At 45.8% G+C, this 27,252-nt stretch overlaps 2 protein-coding genes across 4 annotated transcripts in view; one reads left to right on the top strand and one right to left on the bottom strand.

The window, feature by feature from the left end:
• Positions 1-7,363: 7,363 nt before the first annotated feature.
• Positions 7,364-27,048, bottom strand: Zswim9 (zinc finger SWIM-type containing 9). 2 transcript variants are annotated; one of them, XM_075991337.1, is made up of 4 exons: positions 26,900-27,048; positions 25,441-25,724; positions 17,876-18,188; positions 7,364-10,094 (listed from the first exon to the last, which is right to left on the bottom strand). In XM_075991337.1, exons 1-4 carry the CDS (start codon positions 26,984-26,986, stop codon positions 8,118-8,120), a joined length of 2,661 nt encoding a protein of 886 aa, XP_075847452.1. In that variant the 5' UTR covers positions 26,987-27,048; the 3' UTR covers positions 7,364-8,117. The 2 variants fall into 2 exon arrangements, with proteins under 2 accessions (XP_075847452.1, XP_075847461.1); XM_075991346.1 differs by lacking the exon at positions 26,900-27,048 and adding an exon at positions 26,719-26,758.
• The window catches only part of Lig1 (DNA ligase 1), a 35,645-nt gene continuing 35,163 nt past the window's right edge, over positions 26,771-27,252 (top strand). The window contains exon 1 of one of the 2 annotated variants that reach the window (XM_075991322.1): positions 26,771-27,168. The gene's annotated coding sequence lies outside the window, so the exon portion shown is untranslated. Of the gene's footprint in view, positions 27,202-27,252 lie in introns of both variants that reach the window. The other variant, XM_075991273.1, reaches the window with a different exon arrangement.

Genomic DNA, 27,252 nt, shown 5'->3' with positions numbered 1-27,252 from the left:
AGGGAATGGTGTTGCCCATTGTGGGGCCATGCTTTCTCACACCAGTTAACAATAAAGAAACTACCCCATAAATATGCCTACAGTCCATCCTGATCTAGACAACTGCTTAGACTCTAGATTGTCATGTTGTAAATTAAAACTAATTATAGGCAGGAAGAGTCAGTTAATTGCCCAAGGTCACAGGGTAAATAACATTTGGAACTGGGATCTGGTTTGTGTGCATTTAACTACTTCACTGTGTTGTTTTCATCTAATAATAATAAAATAAAATGAGTTAAAACAAAATGAACACATTAGAATTGGACAAAACAAACAGAAAGAAAAGAATCCAAGAGAAGGCACACGAAACAGAAACCCACATGTCCACACCCAGGAATCCCATAAAAGCACTAACCTGGAAGCCGTAACATGTATGGGGCAGAACCGAGCAGGCCCCATGCATGCTGCATCAATCTGTATGAGTTCATACGAGCCTTGATCACGCTGACTTAGAGCCCACCTCCAGGTTTAAAAACCTATCGAAACCCATCAATTTGAAGTCCCACCAATACCGGGGCTTGGCTTCAAATCCCATCAGTTCCCATCCTGGAAAACTCCTCCCCCAAGAAACCTTATAAGCCTGTCTCCTGCTCAGTTCCCCGCTGCTTCTCTCCTGAGCACACCCTCTTGTGTCTCTCCTAGTACATCTCTGGTGAGAGGTTTGTTCTGTGGTGTTACTTTGTGGTCTTCCTTGGGTTCCGACTGTCAGGATACCTTTCCCTTCACACTTGTAATACTTGGTGAAACTCTCCCTTTCAGAACTGCAATACTGCCATTGGAGAGCCTTTCCCCGCAGAGCTGTATAGAAGGTCTTGTTTTCTCGGTGTCCTCCATCCCCTCTGGCGCTTATATATTTTTTTTTCTGTCTCTTTTTTTTACAAGGTTCCCTGACCCCTGAGCAGAGGGATTTGATGGAGACATTATTTTAAATTTCAACAGACACCCTCTTTGGGGCTGAGTGTTGCAAGGTCTCTCACTTTCCCGTGTCTGATTGTGGGTTTTCGTCTTTCTTACTTGGACATTTAGTTAATATGCAGGTATCTGGGGCTGTAACATCAAAATTAACATAAGCAGCCAGTTGCCACAGAGGCTGAAAGCTCACCCAGCCTAGACTTCATACAATGAGAAGAACATGCGCAGACATGTAGAGGAAGACTGGAAGCCCTTTCCAACATGGGCATCATCATTGAAGAGAGTATGTGCAAACTGGTTTGTACAAGAGTCCTGGAAAGCATGGTGGTGCACGCCTTTAATGTCAGCATTCGGGTCTCTGTGAGTTTGAGGCCAGCCTGGTCTACAAGAGCTAGTTCCAGGACAGGCTCCAAAGCTACAGAGAAACCCTGCCTCAAAAAAACCAAAAAAATAAAAATAAATAAAAAATAAGATAAATAAATAAATAGAGTATTGGAAGAATTCTGGGTATACAAATGGTGTGTGTGTGTGGGAGGGCTCGATGCAAGTGTAATAAATATCATATAAAGGGTCATCTGCCCAGTGACCTGGCTACTTGGAGTTTGTTGTCTTTCAGCTCACCAGCCCAGTCCCATTCTTGAGAGTGTTCTCCATTTTATGTGTTTTTCTTTCTTTTGAGACAGGGACTCACCATGTAGCTCTGACTAGCCTGGAACTCAAGATGTGTACCAGGCTGGCCTTGAATTCACAGTGACCCTGTCTCCTGAGTGCTGGTATTAAGGGTATGCACCACTTTGCTTTCCTCTGTAATAGATTGCCTCTTTCTATGATAGTATGGGCATCTTCAGTATTTTCCTGAAGACCCCACCCCCATCTGCTATTCAGATGCTTGCGGACTTCTGTTGCTGAACATGACTTTCTTGAACCCTAACCTCAAAGGCATGGTTTCTCTTTTATCCAAACTCCTTGTCCCAGCAATAGCCAAAGGTTATAGGTTGACTGTCCTGTTCTGTTGATTTTTTATGCCCTCAAAAACTAGTAAAATGGTCACTTTCAAATGCTTTTATTAATGATACCAAGAACCCCCAAAATGAACCCCAGTTTCCCCACTAATATTCATGCCTATCTTCCTGCACTGGGTGCCTGTTTCTGAAAGTGCCTCATTCATTCAGTCAGGATGGCCCTTCCATTCCCACGGGGACTAGAATGCTCTGTTTCTGTATCACTCAGAGACTTGAAATTCTGCCTCTAGTTATGTTCTGCCCTGCTAGCTGTGGTATTCTTCATGGCTGTCGATGCCTGACCTACAAGGAACCCTACAGATCACATTGATATGGCTGAAAATTTCCCCTAGGGCACTCCCAATTTCCCCAAAGAATCCCCCATCTTCTCACATACTGGTTTCCCAGTGACCTCCCCACATCACTTTATTAAAATTCTATTATTTTTGTATTTCATGTGTATAGATGTATTGCCTGTGTGTATGTTTGTGCACCATGTACATGCTTGGTGCGTGTAGAGGCCAGAGGACTCCTGGAACTGGAGTTATAAATGCTTGTGGACCATCATGTATATGCTGGGAACTGAACCCTGGTCCTCTGCAAGAGCAGCCAGTGCTCTTAACCACTAAGCCATATCTTCAGGTCCTCTCCAGTCTCCTTATTACAGACATATTCACAACATTCTCTCTCCTTCGAAACATTCCAACTTCCCTAATATTAGTCAAATTCCTCTTGTTTCAAGCCAATCCCCCTATCACACTCCATTTATCCCAGCTCGCTTTGGTCATCGAATTCCTTGGCTGACAATCCTAACAGCCCCTCTTCCACCCATCTCTCGTCCCTTCATCTCCTTCTGCATGAGAATCACTATGGCAACAGCAACCTTTGTATTTCTCCATTATAATGAGATGCGCCCGTTGCCATGGAAACCACACACAAGTGCAGGCGACCAGGACCTGGGCCCAGAAACTGTCTGAACTTGAGAGCAGTGCTATTGTTCCCCTAGTAAACACCTTCCCCATTCTCCTACTCTCCCTTTCTTGGACTAAGAGCCCACAACCTCTCAATCAAGCTAGTTAAGGGAAGACGCTGGTGCCAGAGATTCTGGTTTAGTAACAAGGCCTGGACACTGCACATGCGCTCTAGCTAAGCACGAAGGGCACACACACACACACACACACACACACACACACACACACACACACACACAGAAGGCAGAGCGACGCCCAGCCTGATGGAAGTTGTAGTTTCCTACGTTCTACAGCACTACAGCAGATGACCAATGGATGTGGGACAAGGTTTCTGAAGCTGGGATCTAAAGGGTAAGCAGGTATTGTCGCCACAGGAACGATACAGCGGCCGCCCTCCCAGCTGATCGGCCATTTTCTTTTCATCTTTCTACCTCACAGCTTACTCTGCACCAGAAATCCTGGATACAATGGAGAACTAACAAGATTTTTTTTTCCTTACTGGGAGGGTGGAGTGTTGGTTATAGACTGATAATAATTTCATACGTCACTGATCAAAAACAGTAGCTAATAGTGACAGGACACTTTAAGAAGAAATGCAGGTAATGTTAGAATCTTTGTACATACATTCATTTACCCCACAGAACCCTGTGAAGTAAGTACTATTATTATCCCCAAACTGTAACCTAAAGGAGCCAGGAAAAGGCTCAGCAGGTGAGAGCATTTGCATTCACCCTGACCACCAGGGTTGAAACCCAAGGAAACAAGAACCTAGTTTCTAGCAAGTCATCCTCTGTCCTCCACATATATGCTGTGGCATAGGCACTCTCACACACATATATACAAAGTTAATTAGTAAACACATTAATTAAAACATAAAGAGGTTAACTAACTGAAAACTACGTGCATGGAGAAAAGGATGCAAGTCCAGGCAATATGTTTTCATACTGGTCAATACATGATAAACTTCCAGAAGATAGCATGTGTCTAAGAGGATGAGGCAGAGAAAGCCCAAGCATGGGGTGAGGTGATTTAGGGACACTACTCAGGGGTGGTCTTCAGTAGATGAGTCTTGCACTGGCCCAAAGGGACTGACTTTACTCACCAGCTGGGCGCCTGGAGCACAGCCCAGGAGTCGCTGTCCCGGTTCACTTTGTGCTGTTGTGATAAACACCATGACCAGAAGCAGCTCAGGGAAGGAAGGTTTATTTGACTTACTGGAAACTGGTTCTTCATCAAGGGAAGCCAGTGCAGGAGCTCTGCTTACTGGCTTGCTTAGTTACTTTTCTTTTGTTTTTCTTTTCTGAGATAAGGTTTCTCTATGTAGCTCTGCTGTCCTAGAACTCAATATGTAGACCAGTCTGGCCTCCAACTCACAGAGATTCACCTGTCTCTGCCTCCCTAGTATTGGAATTAAAGGTGTGCACCACCATGCCTGGCTTAGTTATATTTCTTTAACAGCTTAGGTCCACTTGCCTAAAGATGGTACCACAGTGGGCTGGGCCCTTCTGCATTAATTAATAACTAAGAAAAATGATTCACAGACATGTCCACAGGCAACCTGATGGAGGTTATCTTAGTTTTCTTTCTGTTGCTGAAACAAAATGCCATGACAAAAAGCAACTTGGGAAGGAAAAGGTTTATTTAGCTTGCATATCCTAGATTACAGTCCATGGAGAGAAACCAAGACAGGAACTCAAACCAGGAACCTGGAGGCAGAACCTGAAGCAGAAGCCATGGAGGAACGCTGCTTACTGGCTTGCTCACTATGGCTTGCTCAGCTTGTTTTCTTATATGACAAAGAACCATCTACCAAGGGGTGGCACCACCCACAGAGGACCGAGCCTTCCCCTATCGATTAGCAACTAAGAAAATGCCCCACAGACTTGCCCACACACAATCTGATAGAAGCATATTCTCAGCTGAGGATCCTCTTCTCATTTGACTCTATCTCCTGTCAAGCCGACAAAACCAAACCTAACCAGGACACAGGCAGCTTCTTAGCTGAGATTCCTCCTTTTCAGTTAGGTAGGCTTTTCAAGTTGACAAAAACTATGAGGGTCACTAACCTTGACTTTTCTTTTTGCCTTCCCTAAGGGCATTTTTAAAAAATAGATACTGTCCATGGGCCAAAAATACGCTTCATTCTGTTTTTTGTTTTTGGCAAACAGTTTTTTTCAAGGTGAAGTTCCTTATGAGAGCCATACTCCTTTACCTAAATCTCTTTCTATGCTCTATTTCTGTTTTTAAAATTTAATTTCTCTTGGGCTGGAGAGATGGCTCAGTGGTTAAGAGCATCGGCTGCTCTTCCAGAGGTCCTGAGTTCAATTCCCAGCACCCACATGGCAGCTTACAACTGTCTGTAGCTCCAGTTCCAGGGCATCTGACCTTCACACCAATGAACATAAAATAATAATAATAATAATAAAATAAATTTGAAAAAAAGATTTATTAAAAAAAATTAATTTCTCTCTGCTGCGTGTGTGTTTCTGTGTGACCATGAAGGCCAGAAGAGGGCATCAGATCTCCTAGAGTTATAGATGGTTGTGAGCCACCCCCTGTCGCAATAGGGACTGTACTTAGGTTCTCTGCAAGGGAGGAGAGTGCTCCTAACCACCAAGCCACCCCACCCCTATTTCTAATGTTCTCCCATATCAATGCTGTTCTGTGGACTGTGGGGAACAAGGGTGTAGAGAATCCTCTTGGGTGACCCAAGACACATCAGCAATAAATGTTTATTATTATATATCTAGGATGTGTTTCATTGTTAGCACAGCATCGGTTTAGCCATAGACAACTGACAGCAAGTCCAGTCAACATTGTGACTTATGGATCACATAAGATCTAAATTTGAGCATTTAATACTAGGACTTCAAACAGGTATCTTCTTTGTCCAGGAGGGGCAGTGTGTGTGTGTGTATGTGTGTGTGTGTGTGTGTGTGTGTGTGTTCCAACACACAAAGGGCAGAACAAAAGAGAAGAAACCTGTCATTGGACACCCCACATTCAGGTGTAGTTAGAGTCTTTGACACCTTGTCTGAACCAGAGTGGTCTTTTACCTTAATTTTTTTTTTTTTTTTTTGCTATTCTAAGTGTGTCTTGTGATGCATCAGTAACAGAACCATCATCTTTCTTGAAGTTATTGCTCCTCCCTGACCTGCCAAATCCAACTCTGTGCCTCAACAAGTTTTACTTTTCATGTCTACATGGAAGCCCAAGCAAAATCTACCTCAAGCTGGGTTTTGTAGCCTACTCTTGATGTAGGTCCCATTTAGTTGTGCACACAGAACCCCAGCATCAAGCTACTCTTCATCATTAACACCCTTCACTTCAGAAGCACTACACCAGAACAAAGCCTATGACCTGGATCCAGAGTCCAGCAGGAATCGAGATTTCTAGATTATTCTCTCTCTCTCTCTCTCTCTCTCTCTCTCTCTCTCTCTCTCTCTCTCTCTCTCTCTCTCTCTGTGTGTGTGTGTGTGTGTGAATGCATGCATGTGGAGATGAGAGAACAACTTTTGGGAGCCAGTTCTTTCCTCCCAATGTGGGTACTGGAGGTTGAATTCATTTTATCAGGTTTGCAAGGCAACCTTTTTTTTGTTGTTGTTGTTTGGTTGGTTTTGTTTTGTTGAGACAGGATTTCTCTGTGTAATGGTCCTGGCTGTTCCAGAACTTGCTTTGTAGACTAGACCTCAAACTCATAGAGATCTGCCTGCCTCTGCTTCCCAGGTGCCATCACCACCTGGCAAAGCAACCTTTTTTAAATTTTATTTTTTTAAAAATTTTAACCCGATGAGCCATCTCTTTGACATTAGATGTTCTTCATCTCCCAGTTCTCTGCTCCTTCTCAGTATGGGCTTCATCTCCACACCGGCCTAAGCTGATTGGCGGTGAGTAGGCCTAGAATCACCACACATCTCATCTTGGAACATTTTAAGAGTAAGACAGCTGGGTGGTGGTGGTGCACACCTTTCATCCCAGCACTTGGGAGCCAGAGGCAGGAGGATTTCTGGGAGTTCAAGGCCAGCCTGGTCTACAGAGGGAGTCTCAGGACAGCTAGGATTGTTACACAGAGAAGAAACCTTTCTAAACAAAACAAAACAAAACAAAAAACCAAACCAAAAGAGTAAGACAATCTTTCCTAGAAGTCCTGCCTCTGCTTGAGAAGTCTCAATGGGCCAAAATCCCGTTCCCAAAGTAATTACTCAGAGGACTTGGGCATGTCCAAATGTCTGGAAATTGCTATGGTCGTGAAGTGGTTTAGAAGAGGAAGGATGAGGGATGGAACATCAGCTGTACTAGCAATGGATTAATTGTGAGCCCTCCATTCATCCCAGAAGAAATTCACTGACAGAAAGAACAATGGGATGCTCTGGGCCGTTTCATTTTTTCCTCTGGATCTGTGTCCCTCCCTCCCCCCAGAAGCCATGAACTCAGCCTGGAGACCAAAATAATGCTGTTTATTCCATGTCAAAGCACAGCCATTCAGTTAGTTCCCTTCCCTCCGAGGCAGTCTTTAGCTTGTCCCACTAGATCTTCAGAGCCATCTCCTCTGCCCCACCCCGAGAAATGGCCAAGTCCCCAGGTCATACTACCATCTTTTCTCTTCCTATGCTTTGTCATATTCCCTTAAAATTGTCTCCTCCCCCTCCACCCTCTCTTCAGTGCCTCACTTCCTCAGTCCTATCTCTTACCCTCCCTCCTATCTCTTCTCCCCTTTTCCCTCAGACGTCTGTCTCCCCCTTTCTATCTTTTCTCTTCTCCTTCAGTCTTGTTCATTCTCCCTGGCCTCTCCGGTTTGAATCTTGTAGTCCCCAGGGCTCTCAGTTTACTTGTCTGTGTCCCCATACCTTGGCTTCTTTATGTGACCTCCACTGAGCCTTCCCTGTCCCAGCTCTGTCCTTGTTTTCTGTCTTGGCTGATCCTGTCTACACCTCTCCTCATGCATTCTTCTCCAGAGTAATGTCCTTTTAATGTGCCTGGGCCATTAGCACTTCCCACAGGTGTGGCTCCAGGATCTCAGAGACCATAGTCAGCATCCCATAGGATGTAGAAGGGAGCCAAGAGGAGGTCCTTAGATGACTCAAGTGATTAGAAGGGCTGGGATGGCCCATTGGGCATGAGCCCTGTTATCTTTGGGATCAAAGAATATGTTCCTGCCCTCCATGTGGAGGGTAGCAGGCAGGGGTACACAGGGTCAGGGTTCCTGGGATCTCCCCCAGCAATCTCTGAGCAAATCCATGTGAAACAAGGCTGCCCCTGTGAGGAGACGAGCAGCAAAAAGGTGTCTGCAGGGCAGGCGTCTGGCAGCATGGATCGAGCAGCTGCAGTGTGTCAGGGCCCCATCCAGGAAGAAGTCTGAAGTGCCATCCTTAAGGGCAAAGCCAGTTCCGGTCCAGTGAAAACCCCGGGTTCCGTGCTGTCTGGCGAAGGCCAGCTCCTCGGCTACTAGGTCTGTCAGTTCTGGTCCGCAGGCAGCTCGGAACTTGGCTAGAGGCTCACAGTCCACCCCCTCATCTCTGCAGGGGCGGCAAAGCCTCTTTGACTCCCCTGGGCCTTCTTCACCTCTGTCTTGAACTATCTCCCCTGCAGCCAGGGACTCGACCCTTGTCATTGACCATTCTGGATGACCCTCCAACACAGTCCGCATAGGGGTGGTGCATGGTACACCATTCCCCAGCCCTGGAAGCCTCCCTCCTAAGTCCCCAAATTCCATCTGCTGTCCTTCATTCTTGGAACCCACAGTTCGGGGGCCCCCTTTCTCTCCATTTGCTATGTCTGTAGCTCTTGCATCCTCCAGATGAACAACAACGATGTCCTCCAGGCCCCGTCTTCTTTTGACTCGAAACCTCCCACCTCTGTCCTCTGCAATCTCTGATCCTTTCTGCCCCTCACCGCCCCACTGGGGTCCCCTCTGATCCCCATTCTCAGGGACCCACTCTAAGAGCTTCTCCACATGGCCATCCCCCCACTTCCTAATGTCTAGCCCCTTCTCCATGTCAAACTGAGGCCCTTTCCAATCTCGAGGTTTCGTTGGATGTGCCGTCTCCTCTTGCAATTTGATGTCCCTCCAGGGAATTCCTTCAAGACTTTTGGTCTTCTCAGACTCAGCCTGGGTGCCTCTCTGGTCTGTGGACCCCAGCACCCTAACCCTTCCATCCTCCACCTGGGTTCCCCTCCAGTCTCTGACCTCTGGCCCTCTCAAGTGCTCTTTTTCCAGCTGGGCTCCTGTCCCTTCAGGGCCCTTCACCTTCTGATTCTCCAACCAGACTCCTTGACCATCTCTCAACTGTAATCCCTTTCCTTTCTCACTTTCTCGCTCAGACCCTCTCCAGTTGCTGGCCTCTGTACCCCTCACCTTCTCTTTCTCCACTTGAGCCCTATTCCTAGACTCACTCTCCAGCAACACTCTGTCACCATGAGCACCCTCGGAGGCTGCCTCTCCAGTCGCATCAGCCCACTGCATGGCCACTAGGTCGCGAAGGCACTGAGCCACACTGTGTGAAGGGCTGAGGCGGCGAAGAAGTCGCCTTCGATGGCCACGCACTAAAGCACAGGCATCCAGGTCACGGGTTGCTTCGTAGGCACGGAAACGTACCCACATGTCGTGGCGGGGTGCCCAGTTATGCTCAAAGTATCTGATGAAGGCAGTTGGAGCCTGGGAACGTAGCTCAGCCAGCGCCTCACTGTAAGCTGTATAGGATTTTGAATCTGCTAGGCGGCAGAGGAGTGGCCATAGGTCTGGATCCTCCTGGCTGGCACCGCCCAACTCCTGTGCCTTACTGAAGAGAGTCTCCAGACCCTGAGCTCGACAGATCTGCACGCGCGCACAGGGCAACAGCTGGCGAACTGCACGCAGCTGCCCAGCCACCTCAGGTCCAGCTGTGAGGCAGCGCACGCGGCCTTTGACATCCGGAGCGCTTTGCAGCAGGGAGACCAGCATGAACCTCAGCAGGCTAGGCGTGCCGGGGCGCGCCACGCAACAGGCGGTCTGGCGCGCACGTCCTGCGCTGTCCACGCACAGCACTGCCATCAAGTCCAGCGCGCCCTGCAGCCCAGGCAGCCGGTCAACCAGCAAGATGCGCGGGAAGCGCCGCAGCAGTGCCCTGGTGCGTGATGTCAGGAGGAACACCGTTTCCACCATTGCTTGGTCCTCTACAAACACCAGTTTCACCTGCGGGCAAGGGTAGGGAGGCAAGGAAAGAGGTCAGGGCACACTGTGTGTGTGTGTCCATGTCCACTCATGCGCGTCCTGCCCAGTTCCCAGGGCACACACTTCCTCTGTAGAAATGCAAATCCATTCGTTCATGCATTTGCATAGAATCTTGATTGGCGAGTGACAGTGTAATAAAATCAAAATCAAGTGCTTTTGTAAACTAGTAGCTCTCCTGCGTTTGCGACCAGGACACCCCGATCTGATCTGATAATATTAGGATATCTGTGATACTGTTAGACCCTTTATACTCTTCAGCTCTAGTTGCTATTCCTGGAAGCCGAGTGTTATTCCTTCCTGCACCCAAGAGCAGTCTATGCAAGGGCCTTAAGACCACTACCAGCAACAGGAGCTTCAAGAGACGAATGCCTGGACCCACTCTGCATCTGCTGGAGCTGAGAGTTTGAACTTGCTTAGACAAGTCTCCCTGGGAGTCCCCATGGCTTTAGTTTGAGGGTCACTGGTAAGTAGCAGATAATGGAGGTAGATCAAATGGTGGTGATTTGAGGCTCTCTTGTCTACCTCATGGCTTGATTTTACCTCCCTGCCTCAGTTTCCTCTTTAACCTCTGTTTCTGCTTCCTCTTCCTCTTGTAGGAACTGTTTATTCCTCCTAGTGAGGGAGCAGCAGTTAAAAACAAAGCTTTCTAGACCAGACTGCTCCACCCCAGGTCCTACACCCCCTGCCTTCTGGCGAAGTGGCTTCTGGCAGCCTGAGTCACCGCCATCTCATCTCTAAAATGGCAACAGCAAGTCCTGTGACTAGAGGAATGAACGGCATCAATGTGTCTTGTATACTGCCTGGTGCAAGCAGCATCATTACTAAGAAGGAGTATGCACTCTCTAAGAGTCCAAGTTCATAATGACCACACCGAGTATCTGTTTACAGACTCCCCCAACCCCAAGATAGGGTTTCATGTAGCCTAGGTTGGTCTCAAACTATGTAGTTAAGGATGACCTTGAACTCCGGATTTTTCTGCCTACCTTCAAAAAGGTGGGATTACAGGCATGTGCCACTACACTTGTTTTATATTAGGTGCTGGGGGTGGAATCCAGGGAACTCTACCAATTGAGCTATATTTCTTTAGTTATTGGGCCAGTCCTGGACTCCTTCAAGCTAGCTTTTGTAAGAAATAACACACAGCAGTGGAAACAGAATTTGAATCCAATTTAATCAGAGATCATTCCACAGCCACTCTGCTATAATCCCACCTCATCCTGCAAGACTATTTAAAAAACACTGAATCATGTTCAGCCTTCATAAAATATACTAAAAACTTGGGGACAGGTTGAGTAGATGGCTCAATGGGCAGAATGAGCATGAGGACCTGATTCAAATCCACAGCACCCATATAGAAAACTGGACACAGCTGTAAGTGTAACCCCAGCACTGGGAAGCAAAGACAGATACTGAGAGCTTGGAGACTGCCAGTCAAGCTGAAAATAGTAATTTTCACTTCAGCTTGAAATCCTGTCTCAAGGCAATGAGACAGAGATAGAGGAAGACATGATGCTCTGATCTAGCTTCTGCATGGACATGTGCACTCTTATGCTCAGGCACATGCAACATGCTTCCACACATATGCATAGCCACACATGCACACACACAAAGACAGATATCTGCTAAATAACAGGTTTGGCAGAATTCAAAGAGAAGAAAGACATTGCTTTCCTAACTCTAAAATCACACATTTAGTACCCCAAAGGATGAGATTTTATATATATAGTTTTTTGAGATATCTCTGTGTAACAGTCCTGGCAGTCCTGGAACTTGCTCTGTAAACCAGGCTGGCCTTGAACTCACAGATCCTCCTCCCTCTACCTTCTGTGTGCTGGGATTAAAGGTATGCACCACCATGCCTGGTGAGATTCAATATATTTTAAGAAAAAAATACAGTAAGTTTATTAATGACTCAGTTATAATTCTACTACAATATTTCCACACATCGTTGCTTAATTTTAAAAATTATTTTGTGTATTGTTTTTCTGCATGTATTGCTGTGAAGCAAGTGTGTGTCTGGTACCCTTGGAGCCCAGAAGAGGTGTTGGATGCCTGGGAATTAGTTACAGTTATAAGTCTCCAGGTGGGTGCTGAAAATTAAACTGGGTCTTCTGGAAGAGCAGGCAGGGCTCTTAACCACTGACCCATCCTTCCAGCCTCTAGCATTTTAATGTTGTTTTAATTTGCTTAAAATATGTTTAACTCACATATTTTATTCAGTAGGGCACACATATGGAGTTGTTTACATTTCAATTTAAGCTGTGTCATTTCATTGTAATAAACCATTAACTGTGAGTATAAGATGCTTTCTGTGTTTTGTTCTGTGTTCTGTATCTAGTGAATCACTAACACTCACAGTCACCAAAAGGTCTCCAACAGCACCAGAGGAGTGATTTGCCCAAGTCTTGGCACTAGCAAGTGGTGGGTCTAGGAGATAGGTTCAGGTGTTTAGGAGTGGCAGCGTGTATGTGTGTGTGGGAGAGCCAAATGTGCTGACATTTGATAAAGGTGGTGCTCTATATTGTAAACAAGTTTAGCTTTCTTCCAAACACTTATAGAGCAAACATAATATGCAGAGTACTGCTCTAGGCATGGAAGGGTGTAAATAAGGTGCAATACCGAGTGTGGGACAGGCAGCAAACCAAAGATACATACATCTTAAGTTGATGATTCTGGGTGAATGAAGTGTTTAGGAACATTAGTCATACATGAAGCGGCTTCTCTAGTAGACATCCCTCCAAACCATTTGATAACCCCACAAAACATGGCCTGTAATTATCCACTCCCTCTTTCAGAGAGGAAACTGAGACACAGAGAGGCCAGTTGCTTGTCTGGGTCATCAAGAGAGTAACTGTCAGAGATTTGAGTCCACATGACTTGGGCAGAAGGCCAAACTCATAGGATCTGGCTTTGTGCACACTGGTGTGTCTCCAGAGATGGAAAAGCTTAAGGAGCACTATTTCAGGTGTGTGCAGGTAGTGGGTAGAGGCTAGAAATGCTAATAGAGAGACCACAGCACTTATCACTCCCACTCATGCCTCCCTATATGCAAGTCCACCTTTCCCATTCATATGATCAGAGTGGTATCAGTCTCTTACTTTGTGCTGAATGGAGGAAAATGAGGGTGTGATGATAGTAGCTAATAGTTAAGGTATAAAAGACCTCTTACTTTCCAGATTCTCTCTTTCTCTGTACCCATTTCATTGCTGTGTCATCTACATCATCTAGACAATACATGACATTGCTCTTTTCAGATTTTAGCAGCTACACACACACACACACACACACACACACACACACACACACACACAATCCTTTATCTAAGACCTGCACAGGACTGGGTCCAACAAAGCTCCAGTATGATGGTGGGGAATGACTCAAGAAAACCAGTCCCAAGCCGGGCGGTGGTGGCGCACGCCTTTAATCCCAGCACTCGGGAGGCAGAGGCAGGCGGATCTCTGTGAGTTCGAGACCAGCCTGGTCTACAGAGCTAGTTCCAGGACAGGCTCCAAAACCACAGAGAAACCCTGTCTCGAAAAACCGCAAAAAAAAAAAAAAAAAGAAAGAAAGAAAAGAAAACCAGTCCCTCCCCAGAGATGTATAGGCTGTTACTAGTTGCTGGAAACAGGACCCCCCCCCCCCCAGTCGTGTAGCTCCTTGTAAACTTGCCATGTTCCTAAATAAACTCACCAGTTTTCGAAGCTAGTCTTAGGTGGAACTGCTTCTTGGGTATGTTGTTGATGCCCTATCAGGGGTGAATACAGACATTTGTTCATCTCCTATAAAGCAAAGTTCACACATTCTCTGACACACACACTTAACCCTCACCTGACAACCATATAAAATAGTGTCTATCATCATTGTCGTCATCTCGTCGTCATCATCATCATCGTCAACGTCCATCATCATCAATCTACATTTACGGATGAACAAACTGGAGCTCCAAGAACCTAAATTACCTGTTCATAATGCATTCACTCTCCCACAGCTTGTAAACAACACAGCCATAATGTATGGGAAGCTTTCAAAACATATCAATAGCAATAAATCATATTGCCAGCTTTGACTATATTCCCTCAAAATGGCTGATGGGATATAAATATTGTCAAAACTTGGGGAGGTTGTCTTTGTTCTTTGCATACTGTACTGGTTATTTTTCTCATCACTGTGACCAAATACCTGCTAAGAAACAACTGAGGTGAGGAAGATTTTATTTTGGCTTACAGTTTGAGGGGCTACAGTCCTTCATGGCAGTAGTTGGGTTGTGGAGGAGTGTGAAGCAGCTGGTCACCTGTGACTGCAGCTAGGAAGCAGAGCTCCAACAGGAAGTTGGACCAAGCTATAAAGACTGAAGATACTCCCTCAGTGTCCCACTTACTTCAGCCATGCTCCATCTCTTTAAGGCTCTACAACATCCCCAAACTGTGTCACATACCAGAGACCATGTGCTCAAGCACATGAGCCTATAGGGAGCATTTCACATTCAAACCATGACAAGTGACTGCAGTTTTCTCTATCCTGGGCACTTAGCATTTGTACTTTATGTGCTTTGCAAGCAGCATCATTCCTTGCTATGGTCAATGAAATACAAAGAAAAGGGCCAGGAGCTGAGCTTATGCCTTTCAGTACTAGCAGTGTCCCACAATGGTGTATGTGTTACAAGGCTTGTGCTCCTTGGAGCCTTCTGAGAGGTCTTTAGTTCATTAGGGTATGTATCTGAAAGACTGTGACCCCATCTGGCCTTGCAGCTTCTCCGTTTCCTGTCTTGCCAGGATCTTGAGAAGCTTGCTCTCCCACATGCTCCCCACATGATGTACCATCATGCCAGGGACCCAAAGCAATATGGCTGCTGATTCTCGACCTGAACCTCTAGAACTATGAACTAAATGAATCTCTTTACTTTGTTCATGGCCTTGGACATTTGAGTATAGTGATGTAAAGCCAATGTACCTTTACTTAGAAAACTGCTGCAAAGTGAAAGGAAAACTGTTATCTAGTCTTGGGATGACAATAAAGAACTCAGAATACTGGTGTGCTTTATAATACAGAACTCTTTTAAAAGAACTTATAAATGAAAGAAATTGAGGGAAACTATGCAAGGGGATGGACTGAGTACCCCACTCTCTCCTCAACCTCTCAAGTGAAAAGACACCACGTACAAAACTTACCTTAGAAACTGGAAATCAGGTGAGGAAATGGGTTGTCATCCCACCCACAAGAACTATGAACCCTAAGTGAGCAGGTGGGAAGTACTAGAAACCAGTAGTGGAATCCCCCATCAGGACAAGGCAACACAGGACATTCCCATAAGACCAGGTGAGGCGGCTGGAAACCCTGGGTTTCTTCTCTCCCTCTAGGCTGTCACTCTCCCAAGTGACTGGAGGTTTATTCTGTAAGTAGGGTAAATGGAAAAGGTTGCTGGCCCTGGGGACAGCAGGCCCACCTGAGAATGAAGGAGGGAGATTCCAAGCTCCATGAGGGTTGGCATGCATCATGCTGACTGCCAGCTCCAGTCTCTTCCCCACATGGTTGCTAGACTCTGGCAGCCTGGCCTTCACCACCAATCAGAAGGTGGGAAGACTTTTCTCAGGGGACCTGACCAAGCCCCAGAGAAAGAAGGAAAGATGTTGGCATTTGGTATTCTTTAGCATGCAAGGCAAGACAAACCATTTGTGTGCTAGGATGATAGCATACTACTGCATTCCCAGCAGGAGTTCAAGGTCATCCTTAGATACACAGCCAGTTCTGGGCCAGCCAGGGCTACCATAAGCCCTTGCCTCAAACAAAGAAACAACCAGAAAAAAGAATGCAAATGATGTATAGAATAGACAGCATTATTGAGTGGTGTGTGTATACACATGCATGTGCATGCTCCTGCACGCAGATGCACACATATGCAGGGAGGGTGGGGACTAACATTAATGGAGTTTTAATCAGCCATAAAGAAGAACAATATTAGCTCATATGTCAATTACAGGGACACAGATGGGCCTGGAGATCATATTAAGCAAGTCAGACTGAAACAGAACAATATTGTGTTTTCTCTCAGAAAATATACATAATGAAAATCAAGGAGGGTTATTAGGAAAGAGAATGACTATAACAGGATGGGGAGAGGCAGATGTGGGGTTGGTGACTAAGGTCCAAGTACATAAAACACTTCAACTGATATCTCATGAACTCATAGCTTTGTTACTGGATATGTGTTTATATATATATAAATGCAAACTTACCTGTGCATGTACAGCTCTACACTACCTGATGTAAAAGCCATACTAGTGATGATGTCTATTTAAGTTCAATTACTTAAAAACTCCAGTTCTGCGCTGGGGAAATGGAGGAGTTGGTAAAGTGCCTGCCACTAAGTACAGGATCCCAAGTTCAGATGCCTAAAACACACATTAAAAAAATCAGCACGTGGTTGGGGGGGGGGCTTAGGGAAAGCAGAGACAAGCTTATTGGCCAGACAGCCAGCCTAGTCAAATGAGCTTCAGGTTCAGTGAGAGTCTCTGCTTCAAAAAACAGAGGTGGAGGCACCAGGGAGGTGGCTCAGCAGGTCAAAGTGCTCACAACCAAGGCTGAGCACCAGAGTTTGATCCCCAGGACCTAAATGGTAGAAGGGAAAAACTGATTTTGGCAAATTTTCCTTTGACCTCTCTCTGCATGCAAGCTGTGGTACGGGTACACCTGTATATCCACCCCCACAAAAAATAAATATAATACATTTTTAAAATGTTGGAAAGTAACCAAAGTTAACCTCAGACACATGTGTGTATCCCCCACAACCAACAATAAAAAAATGAAACAAACAGAAACCAACCAACCAACAAACCAAAATCTCAGCTCCTTCTTCATGTTAGTAGTTTTAAATGATCAAGAGCATATGAGGGCAATGGCTACTATGCTGAATAACAGAAATAAAATTACTATCAGTATAGAAAGTTGGGGCTGGAGATGCAGTCCAGCGGTAGAGTGCTTGTCCTGAATCCCCCAGTGAGGGTTTGGGGCATGACTCAATGGTAGAGCACTTGACTAGAATTCCCCAGTGAGGGGCAGGGGTGTGGTTCAGTAGTAGAGAACTTGTCTGACATGTAATAGGCCTTGAGTTCTATCCCCAGGAGCACAGAAGAAACAGAGTCAACAGTATCTTACCATTTTTCTGCACACCCCCAGCTTGTTTTACAATACTTTTCACTCTACTGCATTATATATCACAGCTTCCTGGGTGGCCAATTCAGGGGCATAATCCTTGGGAACATTCATTAAACAGTGGACTTATTTATGTACTTTCTGTTTGCATAGTCCATGTTGAAAAAAATTTAGATTGCCCTTCCCTCACCTGTATTCTCTTTTTCCTAGTATGCAACTGACATCCTATCTGGGTGTTTTTGTTTTTGTCGCTAGAACTTCTATAAGGCAGCCAACAGCCATACATGCTGTTTCAATCAACTAAAATGAACTCAGACTCTTATGGTACTGGTTGCATTTCGAGTGCTCATTGGCTATGCACGTCTAGGGCTCCCATATAATGTAACACAGAATCAGAGAGTCTGCACTGGGTAGAAAGTTGTTGGGCAGCTTGCACTAACGGGTGTTCTGTGGCTGCACCGTAAGCACTCTACCAGGTGCTTACTGAATAAACGGATGAAGGAATGATGTGTGGCAAGAGGATGGACGAACAACCCATGAAATCTGTCAGTGTGGTTTTTCCCCTCCCAATGCTGCCTCCTGTGCGACCCTACCTTGGCCTCCGGATCTGTGCGGAAGAGCCCCTCAAGCACTTGGAGGGCATCCAGGACCCCGTGGTCTGGGCCCTTGCAGTGGGACAGCAGGCGGCGCACATCAGCAGGGGCCACAAACTGCTTGGAGATCTGGTTGGTGATGCGGACAGGCAGGCAGGCATTGGCCAGCAAGTGACCCGGGCGGAAGTGGTAGGCGAACTCACGTGGGCAGGCGGGGTGCGAGTGGGTCAGCTGGCACTCAGACACCACGAGTCGATCCCGCAAAGGGCTCAGCTTGACAGTGATGAAGGCTGGGCAGCTGGGCTGGGGAGGCCTGCAGAGGGAACCACCAGCGCCTCTGTCACAACCCTCTGTGCATTCTCAGTTCTGTTTGTTTTTTTTAATCCCCCTCCCTCCCACCCCTCTCCTCCTCTCATTAAGTTTCAAGGATAGAGAAGAGTGGAGAGCCTTAAGAATACATCAGCTGGGTGAATTTGTATAAGTCTCTGTGTTTCATTTTCTCTATCTGGCAATAGGATCCTTGTGTGGCTGAAAAAGAATTGACATGCTTAAGACCCCCCCCCCAAAGACTGAACTAGCATATACAACACAGTAAGCAATACACATTGGTAAAAAGTTTTACACCTCCACACCCAGCTCTGTCCAGTGACTGACCATATACCTCATTATATGACCACTAGAAAATCTTAGCAATAAAATACTTAGGGGCTGGTAAGAGATGACTCAGTGGGTAAGGACACTTGCCACCAGGCCTGATGACCTGAGTTGGATTCTCAGAACCCACATGGTGGAAGGAGAGAACAGACTCCTGCAAACTGTTCTCTGACTGCTATGCATATGCGCACACACACGTATGCACAGGCACACATGCAATAAGTAAAGAAATGTAGTATCATAGGAAAACACTTCAGATTGTCTTGTATCTGCTTCTGGTTTCACAATACCATCTCCAGATGAGGCCTTAATGAATTCTCCCTTTCCTCTGTACTCAGAGGCAATCACTACCTGCAATTATGTCTTTTGCCTTGCCATGTTTTCAAAACCACAAGCAATGAGTTGTATAGTTCTGCTTTCAAACCTTGTATATCCAGCTACTTTACTCTTTCTAGAGGTAGGAACGTCACCTGAGTCCAGGAATTCCAGACTAGACTGGGCAGGGCAGCCAGAACTCTTCATAAATAAACCAACAAATGAAAAACAGGAAACTTCAAGAATTGAGACTGACAACAGTTCCCATCATGCCATAGATGTGTCAAGGACACTTTGAAGAACCCGGGCAGTACCTACCTATGGAATCCTATATCTTAAGATCCCAATCAACATGACTGCCTGCATCTAGGCAACAAAAGACAATGATTGGCATGTAAACAGGACTATGTATACCAACCAGAACCTGAAACCCAGATCAACAGCAATGTGTCAAGAAAACAGGCTTTGATATACACTTAAAAATGTGACACCAAACAACACAAAGAACCAACTAACCATTACCATTTCCAATGTGGATGTACCTCAACAAAGTCAGGAACAGAAGAGCAGCCCATTGTGGGATTCCCATCTGTGTTAAATATAAACGCAGACTAAGTTCACCACTACTGCTAGGCTTGAAAGTAGTGGCCTTTTTAGACACCTGGTCTAGTTCTAGAATTTTTATGCATGCATTTTATTTTGGCAAAGTCATCATGTTGAGCATGCATAGTGTATGTTTTCCTATATGTGTGTTGCAATTTGGAAAGAAACCCCTTGTTTTGTGAGAAAACTGGTACCCCATCACAAGTGTCCACATCCTAGTTATCAGAACTATATATGTCACCTAACATTCAAGGGACTTTCAGATGTGATTAAGTATCTTGAAATGGGACAATTCTAGATTGTAGTAGTGGTGAGGAGACTGATATCATCATCAGGATCTTTATGAGGGAGAGAAGAAAGTAAAAGATTCAGAGAAAGGATCAGAGCACTTGTGTGGGTTCCAAAAGCTGGAAGGGTAGAGGATTCTTGTCCCCATACCTCCAGGAACATAGCCCAGGAGGATCAGGAATTCAAGGTCATCCTCAGCTGCATAGCAAGCTCAAAGGTAGCCTGGTCTACATGAGACCTTGTGTCAAAAAGAAAAAAAGTTTAAGCCACTGTATTTATGGTAATTGGTTACAAAACAGGAGACAAAGACAATGGGCACCTTCTGTGCTTCCTTTGAAGACTATTAGAGATCTTCCCAGGCTTTCCACATGCTGACTAATGCTCCATTTCATGACCCTGACAACTATTAAAAGACTTTACAGTCATTCAATAGATACGCTTTATAGTCATAGATACGTTTTTAGATACCTCTTTGTATGAGTGGTTCTCGAACTGTGGAGCAAATCCCTTTGCATGGAATCAATTTTGGGAGTTATAATTAGTATTGTAAAGAATGAATGAGAATAGGAATTACAAATCAGTATTTGGGTTTGATCCCAGGATCTTAAAAAAATCAGTATGTTCATAATAATAGTATGTAAATTGACATCTTCCTGAAAGAGGGTTCTGCAGTATTTCTCTATGGAGTATTGCTTTTCCCCTGGCAGGGTTTTACCTATAGAATAGTGGTTGGCAAACATTTTCTGCCAAGAGTCAGATAGTAGATATATTTCAAAAGATACTATATATATATGTATATATATATGTATGTATACACACACACACAAATACATATACAAATCAACAGAATGGTTGTGTTTCAATAAAACTTCATGAGTTTCAGGCTGAAAGAAGCTCCCAAAGTTTCTTAGTTTTATGATCCCTGTAACATACACAGCCTGCTATATAGTAGGGAAGTCACAGTTCCTTGGACATCTAGTGAATGCCAGTAGCAGATCCCCCAGTATGGTCTTCCGTTGTCTCCAATCTCTCATGAGACAGGTGTTTGGCCTCAGGATCAACAGCATAATGAAAAGTTCCTTAGAGACACTTCTTTTCTCTATATGCACACTGAAGAAGCCAGCAGATCAAAAAGAAAAAAAATCTAAATAACTTGAGACTTTCCCCCTTTTTAAAATAATAAAATCTAAAGTTAGAAAAGTAATCTATTTTGGTGTTTGAGACACAGTCATGCTGTGCAACCTATGCTGGCCTTGAATTCTCCCCACTTCAGTGCTGGAACCAGAAAATTCTTAAGTAAATATATTATAATAAATAAATAAAACAAACCTATAGGCCCCACAGTGGTACCAGGTGGAAGCAATACGCAGCCACATTTGATCTACCAAAAATGGTACATGCCCGAGATCTACCCGTTTATTTTCTAAGGCGAGGTCACTGGCATTTGTTGGAATCTGGCCTGATCCTTTGATCCTGGGTGGTTTCTGCTCCTAGATCAGGTCTCCATTCAGAGGATACCACTTCCTCTGTAAAGGCATTCATATTGACAGAGAACACATGTCCTCTGTGGGGTCCTGGCATCTCACATAACGAAGTATGGATGCCTAAATGTGCCATTTTCCTGGGCATATAGTGATGGCATATAATGCCAGCACCTTTAAATGCAAATTTGGATAAAAATTACCCATTTTATCCATTACTAGAATATCATCTGGCCCCCAAAGAAGCTCAGCAAATATACATAATGGTTCAACCATAGTGCTTCTGGTTATACCTGCAGATCTCCCAATTTTAGATCAAAGTTGGTTGGAAAAAGAAAAACTGCAAACCATCTGTACTGCATGCATATATACATACTTTCCTTGTTATATTCCCCCAGCAGCACAACACAATTAAACACATGCATGCAGTAGGTATTGCAGTCATGTATAGGTATTTAAATTTCACAGGAAGATAGGCATGGCTTATATGAAAATGCTACATAATTTGAGCACCTGTGGACTCTGCTGTTTGGGGATCAATTCACAGATATCAAAGACAACTGTATACACTGAATGAATCACTGAACTCCACCTAAACACCTGGCAACACATTCAGCCATCCTTCTTATCTCATCAAAACCACTCATCACTATACCCTGCTTGTTATGTTTTCAAAACATCTCTGGACCATCCATGGTTTTGTTTTTGTTTTTCCATCTCTACAGCCACCAACCTAATATTCTTTCCTCCTTCATAAAAACATTTTTTCTCGGGCCGGGCGATGGTGGCGCACGCCTTTAATCCCAGCACTCGGGAGGCAGAGGCAGGCGGATCTCTGTGAGTTCGAGACCAGCCTGGTCTACAGAGCTAGTTCCAGGACAGGCTCCAAAGCCACAGAGAAACCCTGTCTCGAAAAACCAAAAAAAAAAAAAAAAAAACCAAAAAAAAACATTTTTTCTCATCCAAAAGTAAATAGTGTTCCCTTCTTGTTCATTTTTAAATAAAAGAAAATTGTGTCAGGGCAGATGTGCAGCTCAGGATAACTTGTGGGAGTCATTTTTTTCATTCTACTATCTAGATCCCTGGGATCAAACTTAGGTGGTCAGATTTGGAAGCAAGCACCTTTACTCACTGAGCCATCTCACTGGCCCAACATAATCATTCTTTATCTTGTAGATTTTAAAGACTGTGTTTTTAAAGGCTGGGATATGTTGGGAAGGGTTAAGGAATACAGTCCTACAGGAAAAGTGTTAGGGGAAATGACATTGGTGCTGGAGAGCAGGAGGTATTTGGAGGGCAACTTAAGGCCACTGGATCTATGGAAAGTGTGATTCTCAAATACTCCCCAGATACTCAGCTTCCTCTTTGACTCTCAACCCTGTCCTCCAGACCACGGCCCATATGTGAAGTGTGATTCCCCTCTGTATGCTGTAAATACCTTTTATTACCATTGGTTAATAAAGAAGGTGCTTTGGGCCTGTGACAGGGTAGAATAGAGCTTGGTGGGGAAAACTAAACTGAATGCTGGGAGAAAGAAGGCAGAGTCAGAGAGATGCCATGTAGCTGCCCAAGTAGAAAAATGTCCGCAGGAATAATAGGAATGGGTTAATTTAAGATGTAAGAGCTAGCTAGAAATATGCTTAAGCTATTGGCCAAACAGTATTGCAATTAGTATTATTTCGGGTTTGAGCAGCCTTTATCTACACACATGAATGAGACTTTCCTAAATTAGTACTGACTGTTAACAGCCTTTCGGAACTTGTCAGTATCACAGGAATGAAGATTCAGTCCCTGGACTCAGCCCTGCCAAGTCCTGATTTTGACACCATCCGTGTTAGGGACTTAAAGCAATGGCCTGTCCCTGGATTGTGGTACTCAAGAGGGCCCACTCTGAGCAACTGGGCAGGTTCAAGAGCTCAGAAATGATGAGTTCAAATCAGTGTCCCCAAACTAGCCAATGACCCCTGCATTACAGAGCTCTACCAAGGAACAAATCTTTCTGTCTACTAGGTCATCAGGCTCAAATCAAGGCAATAGTCTGTCTCCACAGCCATGCAACCCCTGCCCAATGGCTCTTCCTGGCATTTGTAGAATGCCTGGGACAGTAACTACAGATAGTAAACACCATATGTTAAAAAACTGTACTTGCCCAAGTGTATAAATAAACTTTCCAAGGACCTTTTTACTGGGCATCTCTTCTAGAAACCCTTCTAGAACCTCTCCTAATATTCCAAATACAAGATGGCTCAGTGGGTAAGGGTGCTTGCTGTCAAGCCAAGCCGAAGGGATCCTTGGTACCCACATGGAGTTAGGAGAGAACTGACTCCCTCGAGTTGTTCTATGGCCTCTGCACCTAGACTGTGGCATGCTTCCTCCCTTTTCCACAAAATAAATACATGTAAAAAAAAAAGATTTTAAGTAGAGCGGACCACTTTTTGTTTCCTTTTATCCATCTCTCATTTCCACCCTCAATTTGATGCTCGCTACTCTATATGGCTATTTGAAATTTCTCTCTTCCTTTCTGTGTTGTTTTTTCTTTCTTCCCTTTCATTCCCTTTACCTTTGTCTCCTTCATTAGGTTCTAAGTAGTTCAAGAGGTGAAATAGTCAACTCTGGTCTGAAAACACCCAGTAAAGAACACAGACACACAAGAAGACTTTAGTAAATGGCTGCTAAATGCTGAATTTGGTCCTGCTAGCAAAGGCAGAGACTAAGTTAGCCCTGTCCTTTATGACACAGTTGTGTGAGGACATGAGCTTGATGCTGCTCTGGATGTGACCTTTGAATCTCAGCTTCTAGAATAAGGAACAAGCTAGAGCATACCTCCACAACAAATGTTGAAATACCTTGGGTAAGAACAGCTGTGGAGTGTTACCCTGTGTGGGATGTCCACCCAAACAATTAACAGATATTAATTCATTTATTCGAAACCTATGACACAGATACTTCTGTGTTCCTTATTTTCTAAACGAGCAAGCAGAGGCCCAGGAGGGTGGAGTTATTTCCTCCATGACTATAGTCACAGGTAGACACCAGTCCCGCGTTTATGCCCCTACTTTGGTAACAATTGTCACTTAACTGGCTGCCCTGGGTGCCAAGCATGGGGCAAATGCCCTCTTATTCATACTCATATATCCTCACAGTGGTCCTGGGAAGCAGGTATACATGTGACAGCCCCATTCCAGGGATGTGAAAACTGAGGTTTGGAGGTGTGAAATCTATCACTTAATGGTACCTCACTTTAGTAAGCAGTACATTTAAGAGTCTATGTCCAAAGGCATAGTCTGTATTCTTAAGGTCTTACACACACACACACTAGAGCTGGCATCTGGCAGCCAGCCCAAAGGAACTGCCTATGTTTTTAAGCACTCTGCTATTATCCATGGCCTCAAACTATCAGTCTCAATCTTTCTCTCTATCTCTCCTCCCCCACTCACACACCCAAGACAGGCAGGATAAAGCAGAGGCAGCTCTGAGTATGAGGCAGTAAAGAGAAAAGGAACAAAAAGGAACTCTCAAGGCCTATCTCAGCAGCTGACCATTTGCTATCCAGAAGCATGGTTTTCTCTTGTCCTAAACTTGATGAAGACTGGAGACATACCAATGAGAACATCCCCAGCCCTGAGAGGCCTTCTTGGACTGTCAACCAATCATCTGGTAGCACCACACATTTGCCAGGACCTACCTGCATGCTTATTCTGCTAACATCAATCCTCCTGGCCAGTAAAAACATTACAGATGGGCAGATTTTAGTCTGAAATGACCCAGCTCCCAGCACAGGATCTGGCTCTACATTGAATACAGATATCTGCCTGTCTTGTGGCTTTCCTTGCAGTTCAGACTCCCAGGTTGCTCTTCATAGGCGTGCAAAACCTGGTTAGTGCAAACCCTGGCCCTCTTACTTCTCTGGCTGGTTCTGGTATTTGGGGAAGCAATTCTCCCATTTCATTTTAGCTTGTTTCACTGTGTTTTCACTCTCTTTCATGGCCTCTACTAAACCCTGCATATCAAGCATGGGTTATTTTGCAGTGAGTATGTTTGTCCCCTGGCTCAGTTTCTCTCCTTGTCTCAGAAAGTGTCCTTCCTTGATCTGTTCTGCTTGGCCTCTCTGTACTTGGCAGAGCCAGTGGCTTCTTTCCCTGATACTGAATCTGTGGGTAGGAAGCTGTCTGGCTCCCCCCTGGCTCCCCTCCCCCTGCAGGGTCACAGCTCAGGATCACGCACCACGCTGTGGACTGGTTGGGCATGCGCACATCCTTGCACACCAGCAGCACGTAGCTGTACTTGAGCACGTGGATGAGCCTGTAGAGAGGGGGCGCGCTGGCCCAGGGGCTGCGTGCCACGTGTGTGGAGCTCTTCACCGAGAAGACCACCAGCCGTTGCTGGCACCACTTGTCGAAGAAGCGGCTGAATTCAGCCCAGGAGAAGAAGGTTCGATCCAACAATTCCTGTTCCTCCTTCTGCACTGCTGTGCCTGGTGGGAGTTCTGTCAGCTCCATCCTGGGGCCCTGAGTGGAAGTGGGAAGAACTGGACATCAGACCCATCCCCACCTGGGTTATCCCATTTTCCCCTATTCAGACTGTCTAACCAGCTGCTGATGCCTCGTATATCTCTCTGGGCCAATCAAAGTGGTTTTACTGTTTGGTTTCCAGAAAGGAATCTCCATCCCATTTTTGTGGTCTACCTTCCCTAGGTCCAGCCGGCACTTAATTTCCATTGTAGTCCCAGTTGCCTTAAATGTGACCTCTAGGTACAAGGGAATCAGTTCTAAATATGTGCTCGCAGCTCAGCCGTGGACATCTTTGCAGATGTATTCCTAGTCTCTGGCTAAGATTTCTCCTTCTCCCAGATGTGTCTCCTGCCCCTGGTGAGGAACTTCTTTTTCCCACGAGTCTACATTTGACTGTAACTCATATCTACCTTCATAGCTAGGCATAGATTTCAAACCCCAGCTATATTCTTTATAAACTCTGGCTTCCTCTTCCCCTAGATTTATCAGATATGAAGCCGTTGCCCCTAAGATATGACCACCTTAAATTGCTACATTGATCTGTGGCTTCTGCTTCCCAGGGATGCTCTTATTTTCAGATGCCCTTCCCAAGTCCTGTCATGGGCCATTAGCCTACAGGGGTGTGGCCCACTTGTGGCCAATTGAACTCAGAAGTGTCACCAACAGTCATCTGTGGTTCATACTCCTCCTAAGACTTACTCTCCTCCTGGGTTAAGTTGCAGCCCCCTCTTCCCAGCAATAACTACTATTCTCAATGTCTTTGTTCTGGATTTGGCCCCTTGTCCTCAGACGGGCTTCTTCACCCCTGATGCTCCCCCCACGTCCAGCTGAGCCTTCCCTCCCTCATGCAGCCCCTTCTTGTTGATTCCCAGCTCCCCAGATCCTCCCAGCCCGTCTCACCACCGCCCCTCCCGGCCTGACCATCCTACACAGCGGTGCTTCTCCACTCCCCAAGCAGTGCACCCTTCCCGCCCCCTCCCCCTCAACTCACCTACCCAACCCGGAGCAGCGTCCACCTCCCACAATGCCCCGCGCCCAAGCCCGGCCCGGCCCTTGCTCCCGGGATGCCCCGCGCGGTCTCCCGCCTTTCTTCCCGCAGTGTCTGGCAAGGAAGCTTTTCACCAACCCTTTTCCTATCCCCGCCCGTCACCCTTACGACCTCGCAGCCTCACCGGCTCGTCCATGGGGAGGACAGGCTCCGGGCCGCTTCCCAGCATGCTGTGCGGGACAGCGCCCCTCCCCTCCCCACTCCGTCCCATTTCTAGGCTGTCTCATGCTCCGGAGACTACAACTCCCAGCAGTCTTCCGGCGATAATGGCGCCGCGTGAGGCGCCCGGGACCCGCCCTCGGCTGTCTCCACCCTCAACCCCGCCCGCCAGAGTCTGCGCGCGAAATCCGTGTGGCGCGAATTTCGGGCTTTCCGGTTCGCGTCGCCGAGCAAGTAAGTCCGGCGTCTGGTGAAGTGACTCGAGAGGCAAGTGGGGTCGTGGGAGCGTGGCTGGGGCTGGGGCTGGGGAGCGGCGAG

Source organism: Microtus pennsylvanicus, chromosome 1 (genome assembly GCF_037038515.1).
Source record: "Microtus pennsylvanicus isolate mMicPen1 chromosome 1, mMicPen1.hap1, whole genome shotgun sequence".
In the NCBI taxonomy this organism is placed as follows: Eukaryota; Metazoa; Chordata; class Mammalia; order Rodentia; family Cricetidae; genus Microtus; species Microtus pennsylvanicus.
This window is presented reverse-complemented; position numbering and strand designations above follow the sequence as displayed.